The 24,778-nt window shown below is 42.0% G+C and overlaps 1 protein-coding gene across 6 annotated transcripts in view; it reads left to right on the top strand.

The window, feature by feature from the left end:
* Positions 1-18,439: 18,439 nt before the first annotated feature.
* Positions 18,440-24,778, top strand: part of LOC147898371 (uncharacterized) — a 75,304-nt gene continuing 68,965 nt past the window's right edge. For 5 of the 6 annotated variants that reach the window (XM_087379270.1, XM_087379266.1, XM_087379267.1 and 2 more), the window contains exons 1-4: positions 18,440-18,717; positions 18,871-19,062; positions 19,406-19,490; positions 19,674-19,749. In XM_087379270.1, the coding sequence (XP_087235396.1) occupies positions 18,594-18,717; positions 18,871-19,062; positions 19,406-19,490; positions 19,674-19,749 (477 nt within the window). In that variant the 5' untranslated portion in view covers positions 18,440-18,593. The other variant, XM_087379271.1, reaches the window with a different exon arrangement.

Raw genomic sequence — 24,778 nt, 5'->3', positions numbered from 1 at the left:
CCGGATACATAGCTACCAGGCAATCCAAGAGCCCAACCGCTCGATCCACATATCGATGTGCTATCTCTCCTTCTTCTTGCCTTAACCTCGCTATCAATAGATGAATATTCTTGGGCTCCTCTTCTTTGCTGAAATACTTGACCAATGCTACAGTCAAATGGGGCCAGCTTTCTTGAACTTCATCAGCCTGCCTCTTGTACCACACCTTGGCAAAATCATCTAAGAATGTGGGAACAACCAACAACCATCTATCTTCAATAAGAAAGTTGAGAGAAACACAATAGCATGTAAAGGCTACAAGATACTCACTTGGATTTTCTTCAACCCGTCCACAGAACACAGGAATGTCTGCCATGCTTGGAAAATGGAAAAGAGAGAGACAAAATGAGGCTTATCTATTGGCAAACAATGGAAAGGGGAAGCTTGAACTAAAAATCAGGTGAAGATACATACACAAAGCACACATAGGTAGGGTAGGGTGTGATTAGTATATTGTAAAATACTGTACGGGAAGACTCTTCAGCATAGAATAGCTCATAGACAATCTTGAAAGGACCAATCCTTATTAGTCGAGGCATGACATTGCATCCATCTTTACAAGCGAGGGTTAGAGACATGGCGCTGCATGAGGTTGTTCATCAAGGCAAACAAGAATGCCATCACAAATGTCAACAGTTGGAGAGCTTGCACATTACCTTTAGCTTCTTCCAGTTCTTGTAATCGCCATGCTATTTCTTCAAGGGGTGTGCGTCTGGCATCCTTCTTTTGAGCAATGTCCTTGAGGACCTTCCTGATGATCTTTCGAAGTCGGTAAACTCGTATCAAATATGCCCATCACTTAGTTTCATGATGACCACAACCTTTGCATTCCTTACAAATGATCACCCTCCTTCGTGGCTTGCAGCTTTGTAGGGGTGGTGCTTCCACTCGCGTCATGCGTGATTGAAGTACAAGCTTCTCGTGCTAAGAAATCAGCAACTATATTTTGAGCTCGAGGGATATGTTGAATTTTTACCTCTTCAAATTGTTGGCACAGTTTCAATGCTTGTTGATGTCGTGGAACCAAGCCTTTGCTCCCCACCTTCCACCTTCCACTAACTTGTTCACACACTAGTTGAGAATCTCCTTGCACCTCAAGTTGCTTGATGTGATGCTCTTGTGCCTTTTGTAGCCCAAAAATGAGTGCCAAGTACTCAGCTTGGTTGCATGTACTTGTAGGTTCAAACTTGCTATAACAATACTCCTCACCACCCGGTGAAGTGAGCTTCACACCCACGCCAGTAGCCTTGGTCGAAGGTTTGTAAGCTCCATCAAATTGAAGGGTCCAAGATGTCATCACACCAAGACTAAAATCCGGAAATCCCAAGTTTCTCAGTAGTCCAAGATAGGTAGAAGGAGAGGGTGGGGAGAATTCTATACTTGAGCCAAACATTCAGCACCAAATAAATTGGCAATCCTTTGTTGATAGTTTATATTTAGACAAAAAAGAATTATAACTTGAAGCTCAAAATGAGGCACAAAGGGTTAATTAGGTACAAATGGATTCCTTGGTTGAAACATTACCAACCATAGCCAAGGCCTAGAAATCTTTGTAGTGAGATTGAGAATAAACCATTCAAGACGAGCTTATCCACAGGAATTAATAAGTAGATGCGCCAAATCTCCCCCCCCCCCAAGCTTGGGGAGCATCCCACCCTTCGAAGAAGGACACCCTTTTAATTACCTCCGAAGCAGCAAGTAGCTTGATGACCGTACAATGAGTAGAATTGAAATTTAAGTTCTCTCAGCATATCAGTAGTTCTTCACCTTGAATCATCCACGGTGTATCATCCCACCCGTCGTCTCCTTGAGCAATGCACTGTACAATCAGTTGTTGTAGATTGACATGAAGATCAAGAAAGAGATCTCGCCCATTGGTAGCCGTAAGGCGTGGAGGACCTGGCACCGAATCCTTGAACTCATCGAGGTGTGCGTCCATGAAGTGAACTTGAAAAAGTTCAGAATCTGTGATCTAGTAGGAGATATGAGTAGAGCACATGAAGTGAAGTACTTTTGCTTTTTACAGCATGTGAAAACTCCCTACGGTTAGAGAGTTACAGTTTTCGAGATTTCAATATATAAGCAAGAATCATTACGTTTTCATTACTTCTTATCTGATGGCCCAATGGTAAGTCTCCCTTTTGTGAAGGGGGAGGTCTTGGGTTCAAATCCCACTCTTTAATAAAAAGAGAGGAGAGGAGAGAAGAAGGAGAAGAGAAAGAGAAGAAGAAGAAGAGAAGAGAGGGGGGGCGCGGGATTTGTTACAGTTTTGCAGAAACCCGAAAAAACAGTCCGCGACCAGAAGACGCAGGAGCCCATAAAAACGTGCGATTTGTTTGTGATGCACGCGAGTGTACACAGTGGATGTGCGAATGCGAACGCAGGAGCACAAATTTTGCAGTTTTACAGCTGTGATCAGTATGAGTAGAAGATTCACCAACCAGAATACACGTGGGAACCGCAAGCTGAAAGCAGGCCGACTGGAAGCGCAGAAGCAGGGCGGTTTTACAGCCGTAGAGATAGGGAAGGCACGCAGTTTGGAGGCATAAAAGAAGAGAACTGCGCATGGAAGAGGCCGCAGTGCCGCACCCAGTCGTAGGAGTAACATATTTTATACCACTAGCTGTGGAGATTTCGATCCCAGCAGCCACATAATTTCTATTAGCCGAAAAAGAAATCAGGACCAGAGGCTAGAGGCTAAGCATGGCGACGCTCGAGGGCCATAGAGGAAAGGAGAATATGAGGGCGAAACGTTATCATGGGAGGGGAAAAGGAATTAGAAGGGGAGGGAATGAAGAGGGAGACTATGACACAAGGGAAAAGGGAGAGGGGGAAGAGAAGCGTGTACATGATCGGACGAGGAATGTAAAGATGGAGACATAAAGGGAAGAGAACCATGCTTTATTTTGAAAGGAAGGGAAGGGAGAAATCAAAGTACTAGCTAGGTGGCTTTATAAGAATGAGTGTGTCTCATCAAGGAATAGCCCCCTCCTTTTATAGTCAAAAGAGAGGGTTTCTCCCAATAAATGCATCCTCTCACATGCATGGTGTGTGTGGAAGAGTCTCCCATGTGGGCTAGGCGGTTATGCACTCTCAATTGTATGCGATAACGCCTGGCCACATTTTTTCACATATATCAACTCCCATATCCCAAGTCTATGATACTCCCTTGGTCTCTTCCCAATTTTATAATACGTTCAAACATCTAGGAGGACAAGTGGTGGGTTGGCACAAGGAATCTTGCCACCTCATCCTACTTTTCCCATTATTTAACTTGCATCCTTGGACTATCTATACCTCCCCCACATGGGCCTATCCTATATGGAGGGAATAACCCAATATAATATCCATCTCCATCTATTTTATATTACTTCTCCCATGGACTTTGAGCCATATCTTATTAAATGCAAGCATAGGACCGCCTAGGTGGAGGGGTGGCACATGGGGGAGCCATGCCACCTTAACATTTTATAATATTACTACCATGGATTATGTACAACACACCTTATGGGTCCTCTTACGTGGAAGGGTGGCACATGGTCATGCCCTGCCACCTCAACCCTGGGCCCTATGTACACGATATTTTATTATACTATTGCCACACATACAAGCACACACACATATTTATGCCGTTTTCATTGGTCAAATTTATCCATAACATCGTACATGGGTTTAACCAATTACATGAGGAAATGTAAAAATGCAAGAATAGAACTAGTTTTTAACACATATTTGCTCACACATGCTTTATGGGTTTATGAAGAGTGATCAAGCATCCATTGAGCTAACTGAAGTAGTTACATCAACCAATGCTCACCTTGTTGAAGGAGAATACCTAGAAAAGAGGATGTTTACCGAACCCAAGATTGACAAAGAATGTCTATTTGCATCTTGGATTTCAAAGGATAGGGCTGAGGTAAGAGTTTCCAGACATCCCATAAAGAGTCTTCCTCATCCTTCAACAAAGCAGTCATTGTAAATATCTAGTTAGGCAATAATTTGTTTCAAAAGCTCCCATCTAGGACCACTGTCTCCCAAAAGTCTTCCTCTGCTGAAAATATTGAAGTGCACACAAGTTCTTTGTTGCATTTTAAAAAATTGCTCTTCTTGTGTCGTATGATCGCAACGAAATCCTCATTTCTTGCTCCCATTCTTTCTAAAATGGTGAGATAGTCACCTCCAATTTAAAGGACAAATATGATATTTGGATTGCTGATACAGGGCATTCTCCTTCTTCATCACTTATAATTGCACTTGTCTGATATTCTATTGCCCTCTGTTTTTCCTTTGCCTTTGCTTCCACTTCCACCTTCATTCATTTCCATCTGCACCATATTCCTTACCATGGAGGAATGTGCAACCCGAACGATCCATCATCAAAACACAACATCATTGTCCAAGGCACATGTGCTCGACTGTCTACATCATTTATTGGGGGGGAATCTTTCAGTTATCGATTCCAAAAGCACTAGGCACTGTACCTCCACTAAGGCTAGTGCTAAGCATGTTGCAAATCTCGGACCCCAACTTTGCATATTGCACCATAGGTTGGTCTTGGGAGAAGTACCATGGCCCACACCCTCTCGAGCAACACCGGGCACTAGAGCAAGTCCATCCGACACAAGACCAAGGACGATAAGGGAAGCGAGCAAGAGAAGCCAATGGGTAAGGAAGGAGATGAAGGCACTGGTTCCCCTTCACAGTCCTAGGAATCTAAGTCATAACACATCGAGTTTGACTCGGAAGTCGCAAGCGTGATGAAGACAAGGAAGGCTTTGAACAGTAAGAGCAAGAATAGTCTAAGTCAAGCAGCAGATGCCAATAGGACAAGTGGTCACCACGACATCAGCCAGTCGTGCCTTTCTACTTGTGTCCCTATTGGAAGTAGTGGCCTTCACCACTTGCTTGTGCGGAGCATGTTTATTCATGGGGTGGCTCACAGCAGTGATACGTGTATTTGAGTAGATTAATCCTGTAAGCATAGAGGGTACTTTGGACATCCTTGAATATAAAAGTCCATTGAGACCCCCCTCTCCTATCCCTCCCGGGACCTTTTGGGGGGAGAGGAGTCATGACTTAGCTAGGAGGGGACCCCTGCCCTCTACGTCACCTAGGACACGTGTAGGATATCAACATGGTATCAGAGCATGTATGAACCTGTGGATTGTAGCAATTCTCTGATGGACTGCATGCGACAATAGAAACTAATTATTTGTGGTGGTGCAATTTTTCTCACTTTACTGCAATAGTGGCGGCTCTTAATTGCACTGATTGTGATTCGACTCCATGTGGTCTTGGCAACGGCTACCCAGACTGGCCTTTCTCTCCTTGCATGGACTTTGGTTTGTGCTACACAGGTATTTGGTTAGGTCCCCCTTGATGTGCTCTTATTGTAGGAGGCTGTTGAGTCGGGTCTACGTAGAAGGAGCTCGTGACCATTTCATTGTATAGAAAACCGCTTTGCTTGTCTCTACAATTCTTTGTTGTTGTTGGGTAATCATCCACTTCTTCATCTACTATGATGATGATGATCTTAACCCCAAGGAAGATGTGGATGTTGATATAGAAAATCATGTGGTACCCTTTCACAAAGATATTGGGATTCTATTCTCATCATTTCTACTCTTTGAAATTCTAATCATCAAAGCATCACAGCATTAGCACCTCAATTAAACTATCAACTTCTTTTATGCAACCACGAAAGCATACATAAGTTTGCAAATTTAAAACAACCTAGTTGTGTAGTGATACCAAAAGTCCATAGATTTTTGAATAAAATTATTACAAAAAATTAATGAGCTTTTCAATTACTATACTACAAGAGAAAGCAATTTGACCATTTATATGTCCAAGTAAGAGGAATCCCACTTTTATTTTATGAAGAGTTCCCTAATCCACAAGCATACGCATGTATGAAAAAAATTTCCCATACTATATTGTCGAGCTAGATATATAGTGGGTATATAGTGTTCTTGAAAGAGGACCTTCCACTACTAGCCAAAGGCCCATTTTCATCACTTTTTATCTATGGTTTTGCCCATACTTAGGTTATTATTTTTGAGTTCAAGTGACAGAGCATCAGAAAAAATAGTGGACTATCAAAAAATTGTACCACTAATTTTTAATTAGTACTTGTGCTAGCACCTTAATTTCTGTATCACATTCCATATTGGTGCCTATAGTGACATGTATAGTGGTTCCTTAAGCAGATAGTATTTTAACAATGGGATTTAGAAAATTTTGCAAAATTCAATTCATAAACCCTCCTATGCACCTACATTGAAACATGGTCATTTTTGGGATATTTGTGATCAGGGGATTGCTCTAAGGTGCATGTGTGCATCTAGTAGCAGTCACATGTGTGTGTGTGTGTGTGTGTGTGTGTGTGTGTGTGTGTGTGTGTGAGAGATTTTACAACACCCCTTTGCATAGTGAAAAGACAAACGAGCGAAGCTAGACAATGAAATAGGACTAATTGCATTAATAAAAAAGTTTGTACAAGTCAGTGAATCCTTGTTTATAAAGGAAACTAGCAATGGGCCCTTTTGTAGAAATGACTTTTGTGGAAAATGTATAGAAGTTGAGCTTGGATAAGTCCTGGCAAGCATCACTTTTAATGAAGAGGGGAGTCTACCTACTTGCCACCATCTAACAATAAAACATGATAAGAACCAAGTCAACTCAAGTTGGTAAGACAGGTGTCATAAACCCTCCTCCCTTATTATTTGGGTCACAATAAATTAGAAACTTAGCCATAAACTTAACCAGCACTATAAAGTTACCAAATGTAAAAAAGATGGGCATAATCGAGTGTGGAATTGGTAGAGTGTATACAATAAAAGGTTAGGTAGAAGGTTAGGGGAGGCTGAAAACAAACCAAAGGTTGTATGGAAAAATACATGGGGGAGTTTTGTAAAGAAATGGGGATATACACACGGAAGGGCAAGGGAAGAATGAGAAGGATGCTTTACTTATGGTGGCTAGAAAGAAGGGGCAGGGGAAGAGACTGGAAAAAATAGCTATAAGTAGTAGAGAAAAAACAAATGAGAGCAAGAGATAGAAGTATAAGAATATTGGAACTGAAAGAAAGCGAAGTTATTATAGGGTGATTACAACGGGAAAACATAATGAGAAAAATATAGGCAAATTTTGAATTAATTTTGCAAAGAGAGAAGGGGGAAACAACCCGGGGAGGAATTTAGAAGAAACAATGTTTTTAGCGCATGAAGCAGGGGGAAAGAAAATGAAAAAATAGAGGGGGAGGGAAGATACATATATTGAGAAGGGGGTAAAATATATATATAAAGAGAGGGGGAAATATATACGTAGATAAGGGACGAATTGAGAGGGGGTTGTTATAAATACATAGATAAGGGACGAATTGTAGATAGAAAGGGGAGGAAAAATAACTATAAGTACATAGGGAGGGACGAGACATAAATAGAGGAGAGTAAAAGAGTAAAACATTCATAGAGAGGGGAACAAAGGGAACTTATAAAGAGGAGAGGGGGAAATTTAGAAAACAAGGAGAGAGGAGAGGAAATTTAGAAAATAAGGAAAGAGGAGAGGGGGGGAAGCTCTGAGTCCAATGCGTAAGACGATAGCTGCGTGCATTGAAGACGAGGTAGGAGCGTCAATACTTGACTTGGAAGTATACACTGTAGAAGCTTAGTCAAGGTTAAAGGGCGCCCGGACAGCAGCTTGAGTGCATTACCAAAATCAGACCATCTGATGATGGCGCATGAAGAACCGCACGAGATTTGACTACGTTGCTCGATGTGATGGCTTGGGTAATGGGCAACCAAAAACCAGGACTAAAGGACGGGATAGGTGCGTAGCGATATGCTAGGTGCGTAGCGATATGCAAATTGCAGGGTAGATACTAGTATCTAGTATAGGAGGCGAGGTGACAAGGACCAGATAGTAGCAGGCAGACAGTCGTCAAAGGAAATATGGTGGACATAGCATAGATTTAGGATACTTTTTATAGGCCATGGGTCGGGGAGCGTCGGGAGAATAAAGGGTCGGGGGAATAGAGCGTTAGGTTATTTTGGGCTAGTTAGCAGGCAGTTTTGGTAGTAAATAGGATTAGGGGTTTTAATTAAAGGGTTTTAGAAATAGAAAAAGGATTTAGGAGTAGTTCTAGTTAAAGGGGTTAGGAGTAGATTAAATCAAGGGGGTTAGAACTTAGCAAAAAAAATGGGGAAAAAAGGTTTTAAAAGGGGGATAATTAGGAAAATTTTAGGAAAAAGAAGAAATAAATAGGAAAATTAGGAAAAATTTTCACGCATCATGAAATAAATAGAGAGAAAATTTAAAGAAACTAATTAGAAAAAATGAAAATTTTATGAAAATTTTAGAAATTTTTATGAAATACTTGAAAAAAGGAAATTTAAAGAAAATGCAAAGAAAATTAAGGAAAACTTAATAAAAAACTAGAGAGAGAGAGAGAGAGAGAGAGAAAGCTAGAGAGATAGAGAAAGAAAGAGAGAGAGAGAGAGCTAGAGAGAGAGAAAGAGACAAGGGGGGAGGGGTTGTAGGGGGGAGATCTAATGAGCAAGTGACCAAATCAATGGAGGAAGGGATAGTAAGTGTGTATGTGTGTGTGTGTAGTGAAGCATACTTAGTACTAAAGCACACTTAGTACTAAAGTAAACTTAGTACCATCTAGGACCATGACACAAGTGATGATGCAGTAGAAGGTGCCCTCTCTAGGAGGTGCCAATGATTTAGGAAGTCCCTATGATGTAGGGGTGATTGCCTTTGATGTAGGAGAGGTGCCTATGATCTAGGACACCCTCTCTCCCACTCTATAAATGAGAGTCTTCTCTCTCACAATCAATGGAACAGACTTTTGGCTTCTTCTCATGTTCTCATCTCTTGTCATAATGCTTCTCTCCCACCACACCCCAACATGTGGTATCAGAGCTCTAGGTTCTACAAAACCCTTTAGCCCTCTAGTTTGCCACATCCTCATCTTCTTCCTCAATTCCACCTTCTTCTCTCCATTTTGCCTCTTTCTTGTAGATTTTTTTAAGAGCTTGTTCTCCCTCTGTAGTGTGCCATTCCTCAAACCCTTTGAACTATAGCTCCACCTCAGTAGGGTGCACCTCCACCTCGAAGGGTTTCCCAACATTTGCCCTCTATAGCCCGTGTCAACATACACTTTTCCAAATGAACTTTGTGCAATTTAGCTCCTACAATCAAAATTTCAACCTGTCCTTTGAGCACAAGTTGGGTGATATTGCAAGCTACCTTTTGATAAATTTTAAGCCCAAAGGGTTGGTGGAGTGAGGATGATTTAAAGAAAAACCAGTCAAAATCATTTAGCTTGGCTATGGTGACCTGATGTGCAATTGCGTCCATCCTCTCATGTAGATATTGGCTGGTATGCAATATTTATTTCTACTTCAAAAGCCCTCTAATTATTGCTTCTATCAATGCAAATTTTGGTCTCAAAGATTGCTATTATTTCTAGTTCATATTCTTGACAGTTTGGGAAATGGATGCTTGATGCAAATTCAAATATGCAGAGGATACTTTATTGATAGTAAATTTTCAGTTGGTAATGATTTTCCACAATGCCTAGCTCTTGTTGCTCTTCTAATGCTTCATATGTGAAAGCAAAAGGGAAGAAGAAGAAAGTACCTAGATATGTCAATAGAAAAGTGACAAAGATTGTGAAGAAAAAGCCATAATATTATTTTGATGCAAAAGTACTAGGATTCTATGATTTCATAGTTTGCAATATGCACTTGTATGGTTGAGATTTAGAGCCATTTGTAAGAGAAGAAACACTACCTAATCATAAAGGTAAGACCCTCTCATGGCTACCTTTAAAATAGACAAATTCAATGGCCAAGGCTTCAAGAGGGTGAATCCACCACAACCAAAGAAAAGGGGAAGGCAAGTGACTCTAATTCAACAACACCAACAGAGGCTAAAAGGCTAGAGAAGCCTATGCAATTATTGCATTAGGGTTGGGAGATGATTATGTGCATCATATTTCAGATTTGGAATCTCCTTCTAAGGCTTGGCATAAGTTAGATGTACTATTTGGTGCTAGCTCTCATAACTCTAAATTGACTTTGAAGATTAAGTTCTTTGAACTTAAGATGGATGGAGACTCTGTTGTAGCTCATGTCAATACTATGAGGAGTCGTATGATACGATACTCTCCAATCACTGAAGATGATGCAATGGCCGTGCTTTCAAGAGTATGCCTCAGGATTTTGACTAGGTTGTGACTACTTTGAAGAATTTTCCCCACACTAGAGAGCATCATCAGCGCTCTACAAGAAGAAGAGATAAAAGAATTTAAGGAAGGTAGAAGATCAAACTCAAGCACTTACAATGAATTTCTCATCAAAGGGCAAGTACAAAGCATGCATACATTGTGGAAAGACTAATCATCTTGGCAAGGATTGCTATAGGATCAATCCTTGCACTTATTGTGAAAAAAACAATTACTCTGAGAAGTTTTGCAATGAGAGGAAGAAAGTAAAGGCAAATATGGTTGAAGAAAGAACTCCCTCAGCAAAATAAGTAAGAAATTTTGTGGTAGCATCATTAAATGAAGAAACAAATTTTGTGGTAGTGGAAGATAACAATTGGACCTTCTAAAGTCCAATATCTTTGAACTTTTGTCATCACTTGGTTCTGTAGTCAATTTTGAGGTTCTCTACCTGGAGTAGTACTCCAAAAGGAACGTTATGCGTTTTTAGTCCTTATAGTCTTTTTAAATCACCTCTGGTCACAATATGATGTAGACCATGTGATATGTCTTTGCCTCCATGGTACCTCTTACAGACATGAGAACTAGAACTTGCAGGTTCCTCTCGTATTAGGAAAGAAGGGAATGGTCTTCTTCAATACATCTTGGAGGTCTGTTGGCAAGATCAGAATCTTGACTCCACCATCTTTACTAATCTGAGCGTTGGGGTATACGTCTAGAATATCTTGTCTCTTCCATTGCTTCTCGAAAAAGTGTGCTTGCAAACTGCCTCTAAAAATTCCTAGAGCATTTTCAATCACGCTTTCATTGATGGTAATCTTCTAACATTGATAGACTAGTTGCCCCTCCTTCACGTTCACCTCCTGTACCAACCTGGTGAAGTTTTGGAGAGCATCCAAATTGGGCTTTTGAAGAGCGAGAGAGGAGCTCCCATATGTCACGATTTCAAGATCAGGGGAGGAGGAGTTCTCGCACTGTGCTGTAGAGGGGGAGGAAAGATTGTATGAGGAGCTCCCCGATTGTGTAGGATCCATTATTACGAGAGGGGATAGAAGTTGTAGGAAGAGAGCAAGGGAGATGGAAATGGTCGAGAGGGATAGAAGATGAAACAGTGAAGGAAATGGAATAGTGGAGGCTTGAGTTTGCAGTCCAATTGGAAGGGAGAAAGAAATGGTCGAGAGGGATAGAAGACGAAGCAGTGAAGGAAATGGAAGAGTGGTTTGTAACTTGACTACACTGTCAAGGTGAGAGCCACTGTGGTGATTGTAGCCCGACTACTGTCAAGGTGAGAGCCACCATAATGGTTGGCCCAAATTTTGAATAATTCGAGGCGACAGTACTGACTTGCATGGTAATGAATTATTAGAGGTGGTGGCATCTAAGATTCCCAGCCATGTTTGTGGTGGTGGCTAAGACCCATTGAGCTAGCAATTAATTACCAGCCACCGCAGTGGCTGGCAATTACTCAGCTTCTAGTTACCACCACCGAGCTTGCATGCATGATTAGTACGGGTGCAGTAAATTACTAGTCACTGGGCTTGCATGCTCAGGAGAGTACTAGAGTGCATGGTAATGAGGGATTAGAGGTGATTAGGCTTCATGATTTACTTTTGTGGGAATTACTACCCGATGGTGGTGGCTGTCATTAGCCACGTCTGTCATGGCTATGATTCCACCATGCCACCACTCACCCACCACGTCTTGGGGGCATCATCTACTACTAGAAGTGCTCCCCACCATGCAAGCGCACTATTTGTGAGATGCAAGCTCACAATCTTTAACTTTGACCTTTTATAGTAGTGCCCTATCTGAAAAGCGATATCGAATTATCAAATAAAATTCAGAGCGTTGTCGCTTATCCCAAATTTACTATCAAAAGTGGTAAATTCAACAGACTTGCCTCCTTTAAAATCTCTTCTTCTTGATCTGTGATCAGATGAAGAGCACTCTCAGGATGTGGAAGAGGAGGAAGAACTGGACGAGGAGGAAGAAGATGAGGAAGAGGAACAAGAAGAGGATGGACTGGAACTGGGATACCCAACAAAAGCTTTTGCTCATGATTTACATACCCGACAAAAGATTGATTAATAAAACCACTTAGATCAAGTGAGAAAAAGAAAGGGGGGTGGGGGAAGAGGGAAGGTAATAAGAAAGGGAAATGATAGCAATTAAGGGAGAAAGCAACAATGTAAAATGAATAATGTATACATATTAAAGTGAGCTATTGAACTAATGCTAGTTTAAAATGTGTTTCAAGACCACAGTGACCAACATACACTTGAATTCTTGGATGCATTTTGGGTTTCTAAATATTTCATCACAATGTAGCATCAAGCCTTTGCCATGTTGGATAGGTGACTTTCAAGCATAGTCTAACATATGCTGACAAAGAAAATCCTTCTTTGGTCACCCATACTGGGCCCTCAACCTCCACTACCTCGTATAGCTCTGATCAATCAAGTATTGGTTGAGGAAGTGCCTAATTACTGGGAGGAGATGGCGGATCCAGATCACAGACCCCTCGACTACTACCCCTATGAGGAGGCAAGTGGCACCCTAAGTCACTACCTCCTTCAAGAGGATCAGCAAGTCCCCGTGGGAGGGAGGGACAGAGGGAGGGAGGGAGAGAGAGGGAGAGAGAGAGAGAGAGAGGGAGAGAGATCTCTATGTCACTCATTGAAAAAATGACAGACTACCAGGACCCCCCTATTTGCGATGCTGAAATCATGCAAACGAAACAGAATCTTTTGAGCTCAAACTCAACAATCCTATCCCTAATGTAATTTTAGATAAGGAGCTAGTCTCTACTCAGATGGAAGAGTTGCACAAGAAGCTTAAGGGAGAGATTCAAGAGAATTTCAAAGGAGAGATTAGGTACATAGGTTCAGAAGGAAGTAAAGGAGAAAGCTAAAAGGCAGCTCAACTCAAAGAAAATAAGGATTGGAGGACTACCAGACAATTGCTGGAATGTAGCAGAAGACAGTGGGAGTGAGACCTTCGAAAAACTGAGCAAATCTCCACCAAGAATTGAGTGGGGAGATCTGGAATTTGACATTGGAAAGGAAGGAGCTCACACAATTCTCACTTTTGGAACAAGAGAGGAAAGAATACAGATCCTTACTACAATCTAACAAGTTGAAAGGACTTCCAGTGTGGATTGCAGAGGAACTTACAAAAACTTAGCTAAAGAGCAAAGCCTCAGAGCTTGCAAAGGTGAAGGAGGCTAGAAAGGAAGGCAAATGGGCTATCTACCAAGATGGCAAGGCATTGATCAAAGACTTCAAAGCAAAACCAATAGACCCTCAGTCTATAATAACTGATGTATGCTCTTCATTTGCTTTCCTTTTTTGTATTTTGGTTTCTCAAATGTATTGGTGGAACCAGTTGTTGTAATGGGAACTTTATGTGATTATCAGTCTCTTGAGACATAATCTAAAAAACAACTACATTTTGTGCCCAAAAAATAAATAAATTATGGGGATACCATCTGGGCCAGGAAATTTTAGTGCAGGATTATAAATCAAGGCTTGATGCTTTTCTCAATAAGATGCCGAAGTGAGTATTACTCCTATGGGTTTGCATCTCCTTGATTTTAACAATAGCTTCTAGTTCCTCTCCTTGATGTTAGTTTGTATGGCTTCCACTTAGTTGATCATGTGTGTCCATTCTACGTCGCTTCGTTAGTAACAAAACCTTCACAACATCACTTTAGAGTCATGGTCATCTATAATACCACTTAGTTTGTGGCATAACAACACTTGGTTTTTGTATCATGGCCCATAACTTGACCCTTTGATCTTCCATCCTTTTTATGATGGACACGTGATCTTCAATTGAATCTTCCATTGATCTTCAATGTATCATGGCCCTCAACACAACCTTTTGATCTTCAATTGATCTCCCATCCTTTTTAAAAGGCACACATGCACAAACCCTTGTTCTTAAGGCCACATCATTTTGTAGCACTAGAATCAAATACTTAAAAGAAAAAGAAACAAGAAATTTTGAGTTCTTGGTTTATTGGACTCAACTGCATAAAAGTTAGCTTCAAAATCAAGGTAAATGAAATCCCACCCATTTTTTGTGAAGTTAAACTTGTAGAAGATACATTAAAAATTGGTTTCTGCAACAAGTAGTAGAATGCATAATCTCCAAATATTCTGTTGGATCTTATCCCCTCCAAAAGAGTAACACGTCGCAGACTAAAAACCCCACAATTGGGTTAGGATAAATTGAGGATAGGGTTGGTCAAGTTAACTTCGGGCCAGATTAACTCGATCAGGTTGGGTGACCACATTGAAGTGTCCAGACTGACACGTAGGAGCCACATCAGCACAAGGGTTACTTGCCATGTCATCATTAGCCCTAGTGCCACATCACCTTGTCCATGTCATCGGTGCACGGTTAGTAGTCCACCTCATTAGTGCACGGTCAGGAGTCCACCTCAACATTGCCACGTGGCATTATCTCCACAGGCACACTAGCCTCTGCCTAGGCCCTGCATGGGAACACAGGAACACAATTTCCACCTCATCACACAATACCCCAGAGGCACACCCCTGCATGTGAACACAATGGCCACATCATCATTTTCTCCTTTTGCCCCTCCACGTACATCAAGCCATATCTCTTGATCCAGGAAGAATTTGAGAGCACTCCAAAAAGGAAAAACGCTTCTTTTTTGTGCTCTACGTGCTCATCCAATCATGTGCACATTTTGACACAAGTACCACACACTTTTGAGCCTCAACGACAAATCCACTTCTTGCATGCACATCAGCCTCTACATTGATGCATCTGACCCAACACCTAAAATGAACAAAGAAAAGGAAGTATATGCTGCTTTTCATCGCTCGATGGTTGATGTAGATCTAGTTCAGAGTACATTATATCCATAGTGGAGAGAACTCCAAAGCATCCAATCGCAGCCATGCCAAAAAATTACTAGATAGTTCCTACTCGGAGTAAGTCCTAGTGCTCACATGCGGTTTCACATCATCACATTACATGAAATGTGATGTTCCACAGTTCAGTGGAGGAGACTTCAGAGTGTTGTGTTCAAAGGCATTGACCGATTGTTCAGTGGGCAGATAGCCAATGATTTGATTTTACACACACATGCCATCATTGTAAAGCCTATTTGGCTATTTTTCGGCATTGTGCACTTTATTCCAGCCTTGTAAAGCCTCTTGGCTATTCTCGGCATCATTTGCCACAAGTCTTGTAAACAGATTGGATTATATATTGTAGTTCTATCTTCACCGACAGTTCAGATTTCACTCGACATAGTGAGTGTTTTGTAGTTGATTTAGACAGTGATTTCACAGACACTTCGAGTACATTGCACCATGTATATGACTAGCAACCCCAATATGGAGGCATCTGCTAAGCTAGACAACTCCAATTACGGCACATAGAAATACTGAATGGAGATCATTCTTGTACTTCAAGACAAATGGGAGTATGTCGATGGGTCTAGACCTAGACCGTTGGATGATCCAGCCAGTAGTAGGTCTACTCCACCTATTGCCGCCACAGCACCAGCAGCACAATCTACAGAGGGATCTATGGCTACACCAATAGTGTCCGCACCTATAGCAGATCTTGTCATTGCTCGAGCACACGTAGAGTGGCACAAGAAAGAGAAGTATGCATATCATCTGATCAAGTAGAATGTGCAAGATGTCATGTTAGGACAGCTCAACATAGTCAAGACATCAAAAGAAGCATGGGATATGTTTGCAACTCTTTACAACTCCAAGAACACTTACAGGATTTTCACATTGAGAAACCAAATAAACCAGATTGTTTGCAACAACAATGAAACCGGCCATGCTTACATACTCAGGATCAAGAATTACAACAATCAACTCATAGCAGTAGTAGCAGGAGAGACCATGAATCCAGCAGAGATGGTTCAAGTCATCCTGAATAGACTAGTATTGCCATCTAGTCCAGAGTATTGCCATTCAACAGTAAATTCTGACATTGGAAGAGCTCTAGTCAGTTTTACTTGGTGAAGAAACTCAGGACTCAGGCCATTCACCCACGCAACGGTCATTCCAATGATCAAGCATTCATAGCTTTAGATAGAAGCAGAGGCAGAGGCAGAGGTAGATCATTCCAGCGAAGTGGTCATCATGAGTAACAAAGTCAACATCAAAGTCAGAATCAGCATGATGAGGGAATTCATCCACTAACATTCAAACATTCAGTGCAACTATTGTCATACGTTTGGATACTATGAAAGAGATTGCCGCAAGAAGTAGTACGACCAAGGTGGTCAATCCAGCAGCAATTGAGGGAATTTCACGGAAGAGGAAATCATCGTGGTGGACATTCAAGTCACAGCCATTATGCCAATGAACCTGAGAATATGTTCCTTGCAAGCGAGGATATGCAGAAGATTGAAACATTATATCTTGATATTGATTGCAATTTGAAAGGGGAATTCAATTATCGAGTTGATCAACAAGATCAAGATCCTTGGTACATCGACAACGGCACATCATCTCATATGACAAAGCATGAGGAATGGTTCACTGAGATGAAACCATTAGAAGGACAGAAGAATGTCATCTACATGGCAGATAAATGACAAATACTACCGACGGTGAGAGTTTTGTGTTTGGTGCCGAGGATGTTACTCTTGCAATGCCCTCGACTGATCTTTTCGAGAGATCAATGACAATGAAGAATTATCTGTCAATTATGAAATTTGTACTGAAATTTGTCCTTGTGAAGGAAGAAATTGCCTACAATACTTCTTAACATGGCCATATCTATTATAGAAAAAACATCTAGGCCACCCTTGAGCGTCACGATCTGGTAGCTTGCTCTTCTTTGAAAATTGTTTACAAAAAGGAGGCCTCTAGTTCATTTGAGCATTGTGGACATGATCAATGTCCATTGGAGTTGGTCGTGGAGCAAAATCGGTGGCAACCGAGGTACCTTGGACACAAACTATGATGTGTTGAACTCAATTCGCGTTGCTACCAACAAGGCTTCATTCAAAGATTTTGGTCCTTGGGCTTGGGTTCTTCAGGGGATGTTGGGCTTCAATCTCGGCCAAAGGAAGAACAGCTTCAAATCCTCCAACGTATTGTAATCTACTCTCATCAGCAAATGTGTTAATTTTACTTTGAACTGTGAAATTGTTTCATTTGGCAATTTGGCTTCGCTCCTGCAATTGAGTTAGGGCATCTTTCACTATATCTGTATTACCAAATGCTGCAGATAAAGCTAATCGAAGATGAATCCATGATGCTTTCACTTGTGCATCCAATTGGTACTACCAATCTTGAAATGCTAGTTTTATTCCTCTATCTTTTGTTGATCTGCTAATCATCTATGGTAATTGTCGAGATTGTACAAGTGATCCAACCATAGATATATATCCTCTTCTGGAGACCCCGTAAAGGCTTTCGGTTGTACTTTTGGATCATGGCTTGGTCGAATTGACGCTGTTGATGCATATCGCGATGCAAGTATAGCTACATTGATATTCGATTGACTGACCAAGTTCTGATAGAAAGGTTGCCCACATTTCTAGTGTAATTTGAAATCCTGTCAACTGCTCTTCCTGTCGCACCTAGTTACCATCATGCTCCATGTGCTCCATCTTCTATCTTAGGTCCTTCGAGTACTTGACGTCTCCACCAAAGAATGTAGCGTGTCAAAAATAGATAGAGGAAGCTAGAGTCGTCAACATAAAGAGAGACAAGAAAGAATTCGCTCTGTAGATGGACTTTCAGGTCCTACGCTTTGTTGCCATGTGTATCATTTGTCACGTTATCTTATAGCAAAGTCCCCATACTGAATGGAAAGACAAGTGTCATAACTTGAGCACAGGTACACATAGAACAAGTGCTTGCTAGCCATAGTGCTTGGTGGGCATATGTCCTTAACAGACACAAACCGGAGTGGTCTGAATTGCCACCTCAACACGGGATTTGAGATGTCCTTAACACACAAAAACCGGGCAGTGGTTTGAATTGCCACCTCCCTCCGAGTGCTTGGGGAGGGGGTCTAGGCTGCCCAAGAAGCTTGGGTTTGGGGCCGCCCGTGGGGGCCTCTCGGTGCTCAAATCGATCTACTCTTGCCTGCATGGGCTGGATTGGGCACTGGTGGCCACCTCATTGTCACGCACGTGAGTGAGCGCACCGAAGAAGGTGTTTATGATGATGATGATATGCAGGTTGTGACAAGTACAAATTCCAATTGTTGTTGAGGAAGCGGCTGCCCAGCTATCTATCGATCCATTCGGGCTTGAGATGCATGATAATGTTGTGCTGGTGACGACGACTCAGCAACAAGAATTATGGAACAGTTTGGAAATCATTCGACCCAGAAAAGTCCACCTCTTAGCGACGAGACAGATGCCTTTGATGCTCTGTTTGCAACAGCAATGAGTGCAGCTGGCATCACCCCTGCAGATCACATTGGTATGAGCTTGCATTTTGATGAACTGATTCAACATCTCGCTATCCATGCACGGCCGATAACTTGTCGCTACTAACCTCACGTTGTATCTTTGAGCCGCTCGACGTTCAGAGATGTCGCAATAATCCGTGATACGAACAACATGTGTGATGCAGGTATCGCAGTGTCTGGTGGTTCGGACAGCACTGCGCTTTGCATTTTAGCGAGTCGATGGATACGTTCGAAACGCAAGGAAGGTCCTATTCGTGCCCAGTCAGGCAATCTGGTGGGATTTGTAGTGGACCATGGCTTACGCGCAGACAGTGGATTAGAAGCTCTTCTCGTGCAAAATCGGGTCCACAGGCTGGGTGAATATGCTTTTCTGTCTGCAGCCTTTCTGATCAAACAGGAATAGACTACTACTACTTCGACAATGCAAAGATTGAGATCACACAATCATCTGCTCCCGAGTATTGTGCTCTTTTCACTTGATTAAAAAAAAAAGGGTTATGCGAAGAAAACGTTTGTGTGGCTGTCTCTGGAAGCTCTTCAAGGGTTGACATGACCTTAATATAACTCTGAAACGAATTACACTGGAAAAATTCGAAGCTTGTCTATACCCATTTCAACCTAAAAGTGGATGTGCTTTTGAAAAGTCACTTGATCGTCTTCATGTCAAGTAAACTTACATATATGGGTTATGTTATGAAGGGATAAGGTGTGAAGTATTAAACTGTCTGTGGACAAATGGTATACCAGCACAAGGTCATTTACAAGAAGGTGCACGTAACGCCAGGTTGATGTAAAACCACTTCTTTCTGTTGAGGCTTCGCAAAATCAATGTGTTTATATTTACATAAAATAGATGGATCAGTAAAATAGTTTCATGTCGCCAGCAATTGGTTTTCTGAAATCAATGCTTTGCTGAAAGTTGCTATTGGCAGAAACACTTTAGGAGCTGTCTTATTTCTCCTTGCAGGTATGAACTTCTTCAGAAGGCTTGCAGAAGAAATGAATTGCGTGTTCTTCTTACTGCCCATCATGTGGACGACCAGGTCAGTATTCTGGCATGAAACGTGAATAAGTTAAGAGCATCGATATGTCTGTCCTGGATCCCTGAATTTGTTTCTGTTTGTCGAGTCATGTAACGGACCAATGAGGTTTGATCACAACATGGATATGAAACATCGAGGTCAAGAAGACACAACTGTGTGAAATGCTGGATGGGAGAACCAATCTCCCATGTAAACCTGACCATGGTTTCATAATTAAGCCCACAATGTTACATAATAAGAATCATGCCAACAAGGTTGAGACCTCTGTTGCGACATGTTTTGTTGTTTGAGCTGACGCTTTGGTTACTAAGACATGATTATTTATTTGCCTTGAGCCCTTGCATCTAAACAATACCCAATCACTTTTCTTATACTCAACTGCCCTTCGTCGCTTATTAGGAGACGCCCTTTGGCGTTTTGTGACTGGATAATGTGCTTCTTCACGTAATCACAGGCACCTATAACCTTACCACCGCCAAATACTTCATACTTTTTACGAATGAGAGGCAAAGGCAATGGTCCCAAAGTTGGGGATGATTGTGAACATAACTTCCGAAAAGCTCCAACTACACCATGTTAGCTGCCTCAATATGTGTCACTGGATGGAAAGAATAAAAAACTCTAACTTGGTTCCCAAGTTATTAAAACGAGTAGCATGACCTGTCTAGGCCGGCTAGAGACCCGCTCCGCCGGGTCTCAAGGTTGGGATAGTAGCCTTTATTTACAATTTGTGTGCGTTTTAGCAAATCTTCTAATCAAATCCCAATGAAGCCCTAGCAATGCTTTAACTTAGGACAAATATTTTTTATACCATGCATCTCTCTCTCTCTCTCTCTCTCTCTCTTAGGACAAATATTTTTTATACCATGCATCTCTCTCTCTCTCTCTCTCTCCAGCAAGGTCCTGTAGGAAGAGGAGCAATCTGACAGGCCTCAAGGCAGAGATGGGGACTTTTCAGACCCCTTTCAAACTGAGCAAGAAACTAGATCTTGCCACTCCGTTCTTGAAGGTTTACTGCACCAAAAACAGCAAGAAATTTGACATGCTCATTAACATGTTGGTGGAACTCCAAGCAGAAAATCTCCAACTCCACAAGACTATGATGCAATTGCAAAACAGAGTGACAGTGCTAGAAACCAAAGTGGAAACAGGCTGCAAACAGGTACATGAACTTAAACAAGCCCAAGAACAGGGGAACAAGGAAAGATTCACTCTAGAGGAACCCAAAAAGTCGGTAGAAGTTGCCTCAAAGCTCACACCCGGTGGAAATGCAAACGAGCATAAACAAGCTCAACAAGCCCAAATTCCTCCAGCCTGTAACAACACTGCTACACAGGAAGACCTACAGGAACAAAAAGAAAAAGAAAGCCGATCCCGTAACCTTGTCATACGAGGAATTCCAGTGGTGGAAAAGGAGAGTCCTCTCAGCCTAGCAAAAGAGGTGACAGAGTTCTTTGCAGAGCACTTCATGATGCCAGATGTGGCAGTGTATGGAGCACATCGTGTGGGTAGAATAGAAGAATGTACGACTGGTAAAAGAGCCATTGTATGCACAGTGATGGACACAACAAAACGTGACATCATTTTGGACAGCAGTAGAGTATACCTCAAGGGCTCCCCTTTCTATGTCAGTGAGGATCGCACCCCAAAACAGCAAGAAATAAGAAGGAAGCAGTACAATGAGAGGCTCAAGCGACAGGGGAAAATCCCTCCAATGGAGGAGACTATCAAATAGGGATGCAAGACCCATGGGACTCACAAGTCCTTACAAGTAATTATTTGCAGAGGATTCCCCTGGAACAAGGGAATTAGTATCAATGCTTTCATACAAGATGCAGACATCATTTTCCTTGGAGAAACATGGGAGAGCGAAATTTGCAGGATTCCAGACGTACCAGGATATGTGGTGCATACCGTGTATGAGAAACAGATAGGGAAAAGAGGTCAAGGTGGTGTAGCATGCATGTATCAGGAACATTTGGCAGAAAAGATCAGTTTCTACAGAGCCGACAAATACAAGAGGTTTATATGGCTGAAAGTCGAAGGCGCATGCCCTCTCTTCATTGCAGGTTGCTATATACCACATCATGACTCTCCCTTTTATGGCAGGAATGAAATAGACACCAGTGATGCATTTGCAGCCTTATGCCTAGACATTGCTGAGTTGAAGGAAGTAGGTAAAGTCATAATACTGGGTGATCTCAATGCAAGAACTGGACAAATGCAATTTCAGCCGATCATGCATGATGAAATGGATAAAGAGGATGCAATCGAAGTGGATGACAGATGGTACAGGATCTCAGACGATAACACCATTAATGCACAAGGCAGAGCACTCAGAAGCATGATGAATGGTCTACATATGCCAATACTAAATGGAATGCAACTATTTCCCGGGACCAACGGGACTACATGTTTTTCGGCTAGTGGAGGGCACCGTGTATTAGATTATGCTTTGGCACATGTAGATGCATTACCTAACATTCAGAGCCTCAAAATAGGAGCAAAACAGCCAGAGTCAGACCATCTCTCCCGGGCTGAAATCCACACACAAAATTACAGCACATCCAGGAGGCTTCCGGGTGGATCAAGAGAAACAGAAAGAATATGCCATCACACTGGATGCAAAACTGAATGCAATGGCAGTTACACCCACATGGGGAGCCCTCAAAGAGGCTATCTTGGACACCGCCACAAAGGTGTGAAATTGAAAAAGGCCAAGATTGAGCCTGATTAGGACGAAAAGGAGCCTAAAGGGAGGAACTAACCCCCTTCAGGAAAGGAGCAAGAGGGGTTTAGCTTGCAACCAAGAAGCTCAAATCAAGAAAAGAGGAAGTGGCATGAAGGGAGAGGCTAGTCCCCTACAGGAAGGAACCAGCCCCATTCTGAAAAGGAGCAAGGAGGTTGGAGTAGCCCCCCAAGCAAGACAGAAATTGGTCAAAGGTCTACCATGTAAGAACTGGTACGATGAAGAGTGCAAGCAAATGCGCAAAGCATTGAAACACATTCCAAACACAGACTTGTACAGACAGAAGGAGAAACAATATAATGCTCTCACACGGAAAAAGAAGAGGCATTACATTCTAGAAAAGGAAAAATCTGATTTACTTACATTCATAAAAAATCCCAAGAAAGGTTGGAGGCATGTCAAGAGTCCGAAGAAAAAGATCATGGGGAATATATCAGATGAAAACTCTACAACCATGTCAATGCGACAGAAATGGGGACTGAAGAGATACCACTTGCTTCTCCCAATCCTTTTGCATTTGAAGACATAGAAACAGGGCTGAAAAAGATGGCCAATGGAAAAGCATATGATCACATGTCTATGTGCGCTTTATTTCTAAAATGGACAGGAGACAAAGCAAGAGAGTGGCTATCACAGGTGTTAACACACGCTTTACAACATGGTTTCCCGCTTGATTGGCAGGAAAATTGGGTTCAGCCCCTTTTCAAGGGAGGCGACAGAAATTCAGTTACCAATTATCGAACTATAATGGTCAGCTCAACCCCAGCCAAACTTTTTAGTACAATACTTGAAGCAAAAATCAGCAGCTGGGCAGAAGAAGCCAAGAAAAGGGCTATTGGGCAAGCAGGCTTCCGCAAAGAACACAGAACTGCAGACCACCTCGTTACACTGAGGGTCCTCATGGATGAAAGCAGATTACACAGAAACACTCTACTCTGTTGCTTTGTTGATTTCAGAAAAGCATTTGGTACAATACCACGAGGAGGTTTATGGGATAGAATGCACATCCTGGAGGTCCCTTTGACACTCAGAGTGGGCATCTCCCGGATATATGAAAAAGTTCTATGCCGATTGAAGCAATCTCAAGGACTATTGACTGCATTTCAAAGCAACATGGGAGTCAAGCAAGGCTGCCCACTCTCACCCACTTTATTCGGGATATTCATTGACAGGCTAGAAGAACTTGTAAAAGAAGCTATGTCAACAGAAGACATACAAGGCCCCAAAATAGGAGTGTGGGTAATATTGTTACTGCTATATGCAGATGATATAGTTCTTTTTGCATATGATCCCGACCACATGCACAAACTATTACAGATATTGAAGACCTTTTGTCTAGAGAGCGGGCTGTAGGTAAATGTCAACAAAACCAAAATGATGGCAGTGTGCACCATTCAGCCTTTACATCCCCTAGACATTATATTCGATGGACAACCCCTCGAATATGTCAATACTTTTAAATACCTAGGAATTGATATTCCAGCAGATCATAGATGGTGGCAATGTGTCCAAAGAAGACTAGACACAGGCTGGGGCAAATACTATCACTTTGAAAATGACTGCAGGCACACCGACACTCGCAATTGGAAGATTCGGAACATTTTGTTTGATGCATATGTGGTTTAAACAGTACTCTATGGAGTGGAAGTATGGGGAGGCAGCATTCCCCCATCGACATGGAATGAGATCGAAAAAATGCAGAAGGCTTTCTTACGCCACCACTTAGGTGTAAAGGCAACTACTCCATACTCGGTGCTACTATTAGAAACAGGCAGGAGACCTATTGAGTTCCATGCTTTGGTTAGAGTACTGCAATACTTAGTGGAGGTACAACAAATGCAAACATATAGATTACCTCACAGGGCATGGATGGCCAGCATGAAACTTCAAAAGCACCATAAGAGCAAGATCATTTGCACATGATGGGGGACAGATATAAGGAAGTGGTTCAGCAGATGGAATGTAGACTCATACCTGACTATGCCACCCGCAAGAATTGATATCCAAGAGTTTCAGATGTCCCTACTGAGCACTCTATAGACTCAATGGCTAACAACAAAGAAGAGGGTGAAGCTGGAGTATTACCAAGATCACATCAACCCCACATGTTGGTCCACATATATGACAAAAGAGGCCCCTGCTCAGGCATACATCAGCACTTCCATCCCCTTGCTCTATCGCAGAAATATTGCTAGATTCTGGACTAGATCTCACATGCTTGCAATTGAGAAGGGAGTGTGGTTGAATCTTCCTCGACATGCCAGAATATGCAGATTTTGT

Source organism: Dipteris shenzhenensis, chromosome 9, assembly GCF_047967505.1.
Source record: "Dipteris shenzhenensis isolate YYH24624 ecotype China chromosome 9, Dip_SZ_1.0, whole genome shotgun sequence".
Classification (NCBI taxonomy): Eukaryota; Viridiplantae; Streptophyta; class Polypodiopsida; order Gleicheniales; family Dipteridaceae; genus Dipteris; species Dipteris shenzhenensis.
Note: the sequence above shows the minus strand (reverse complement) of the source record. Positions and strands in the feature narration are given on the sequence as shown.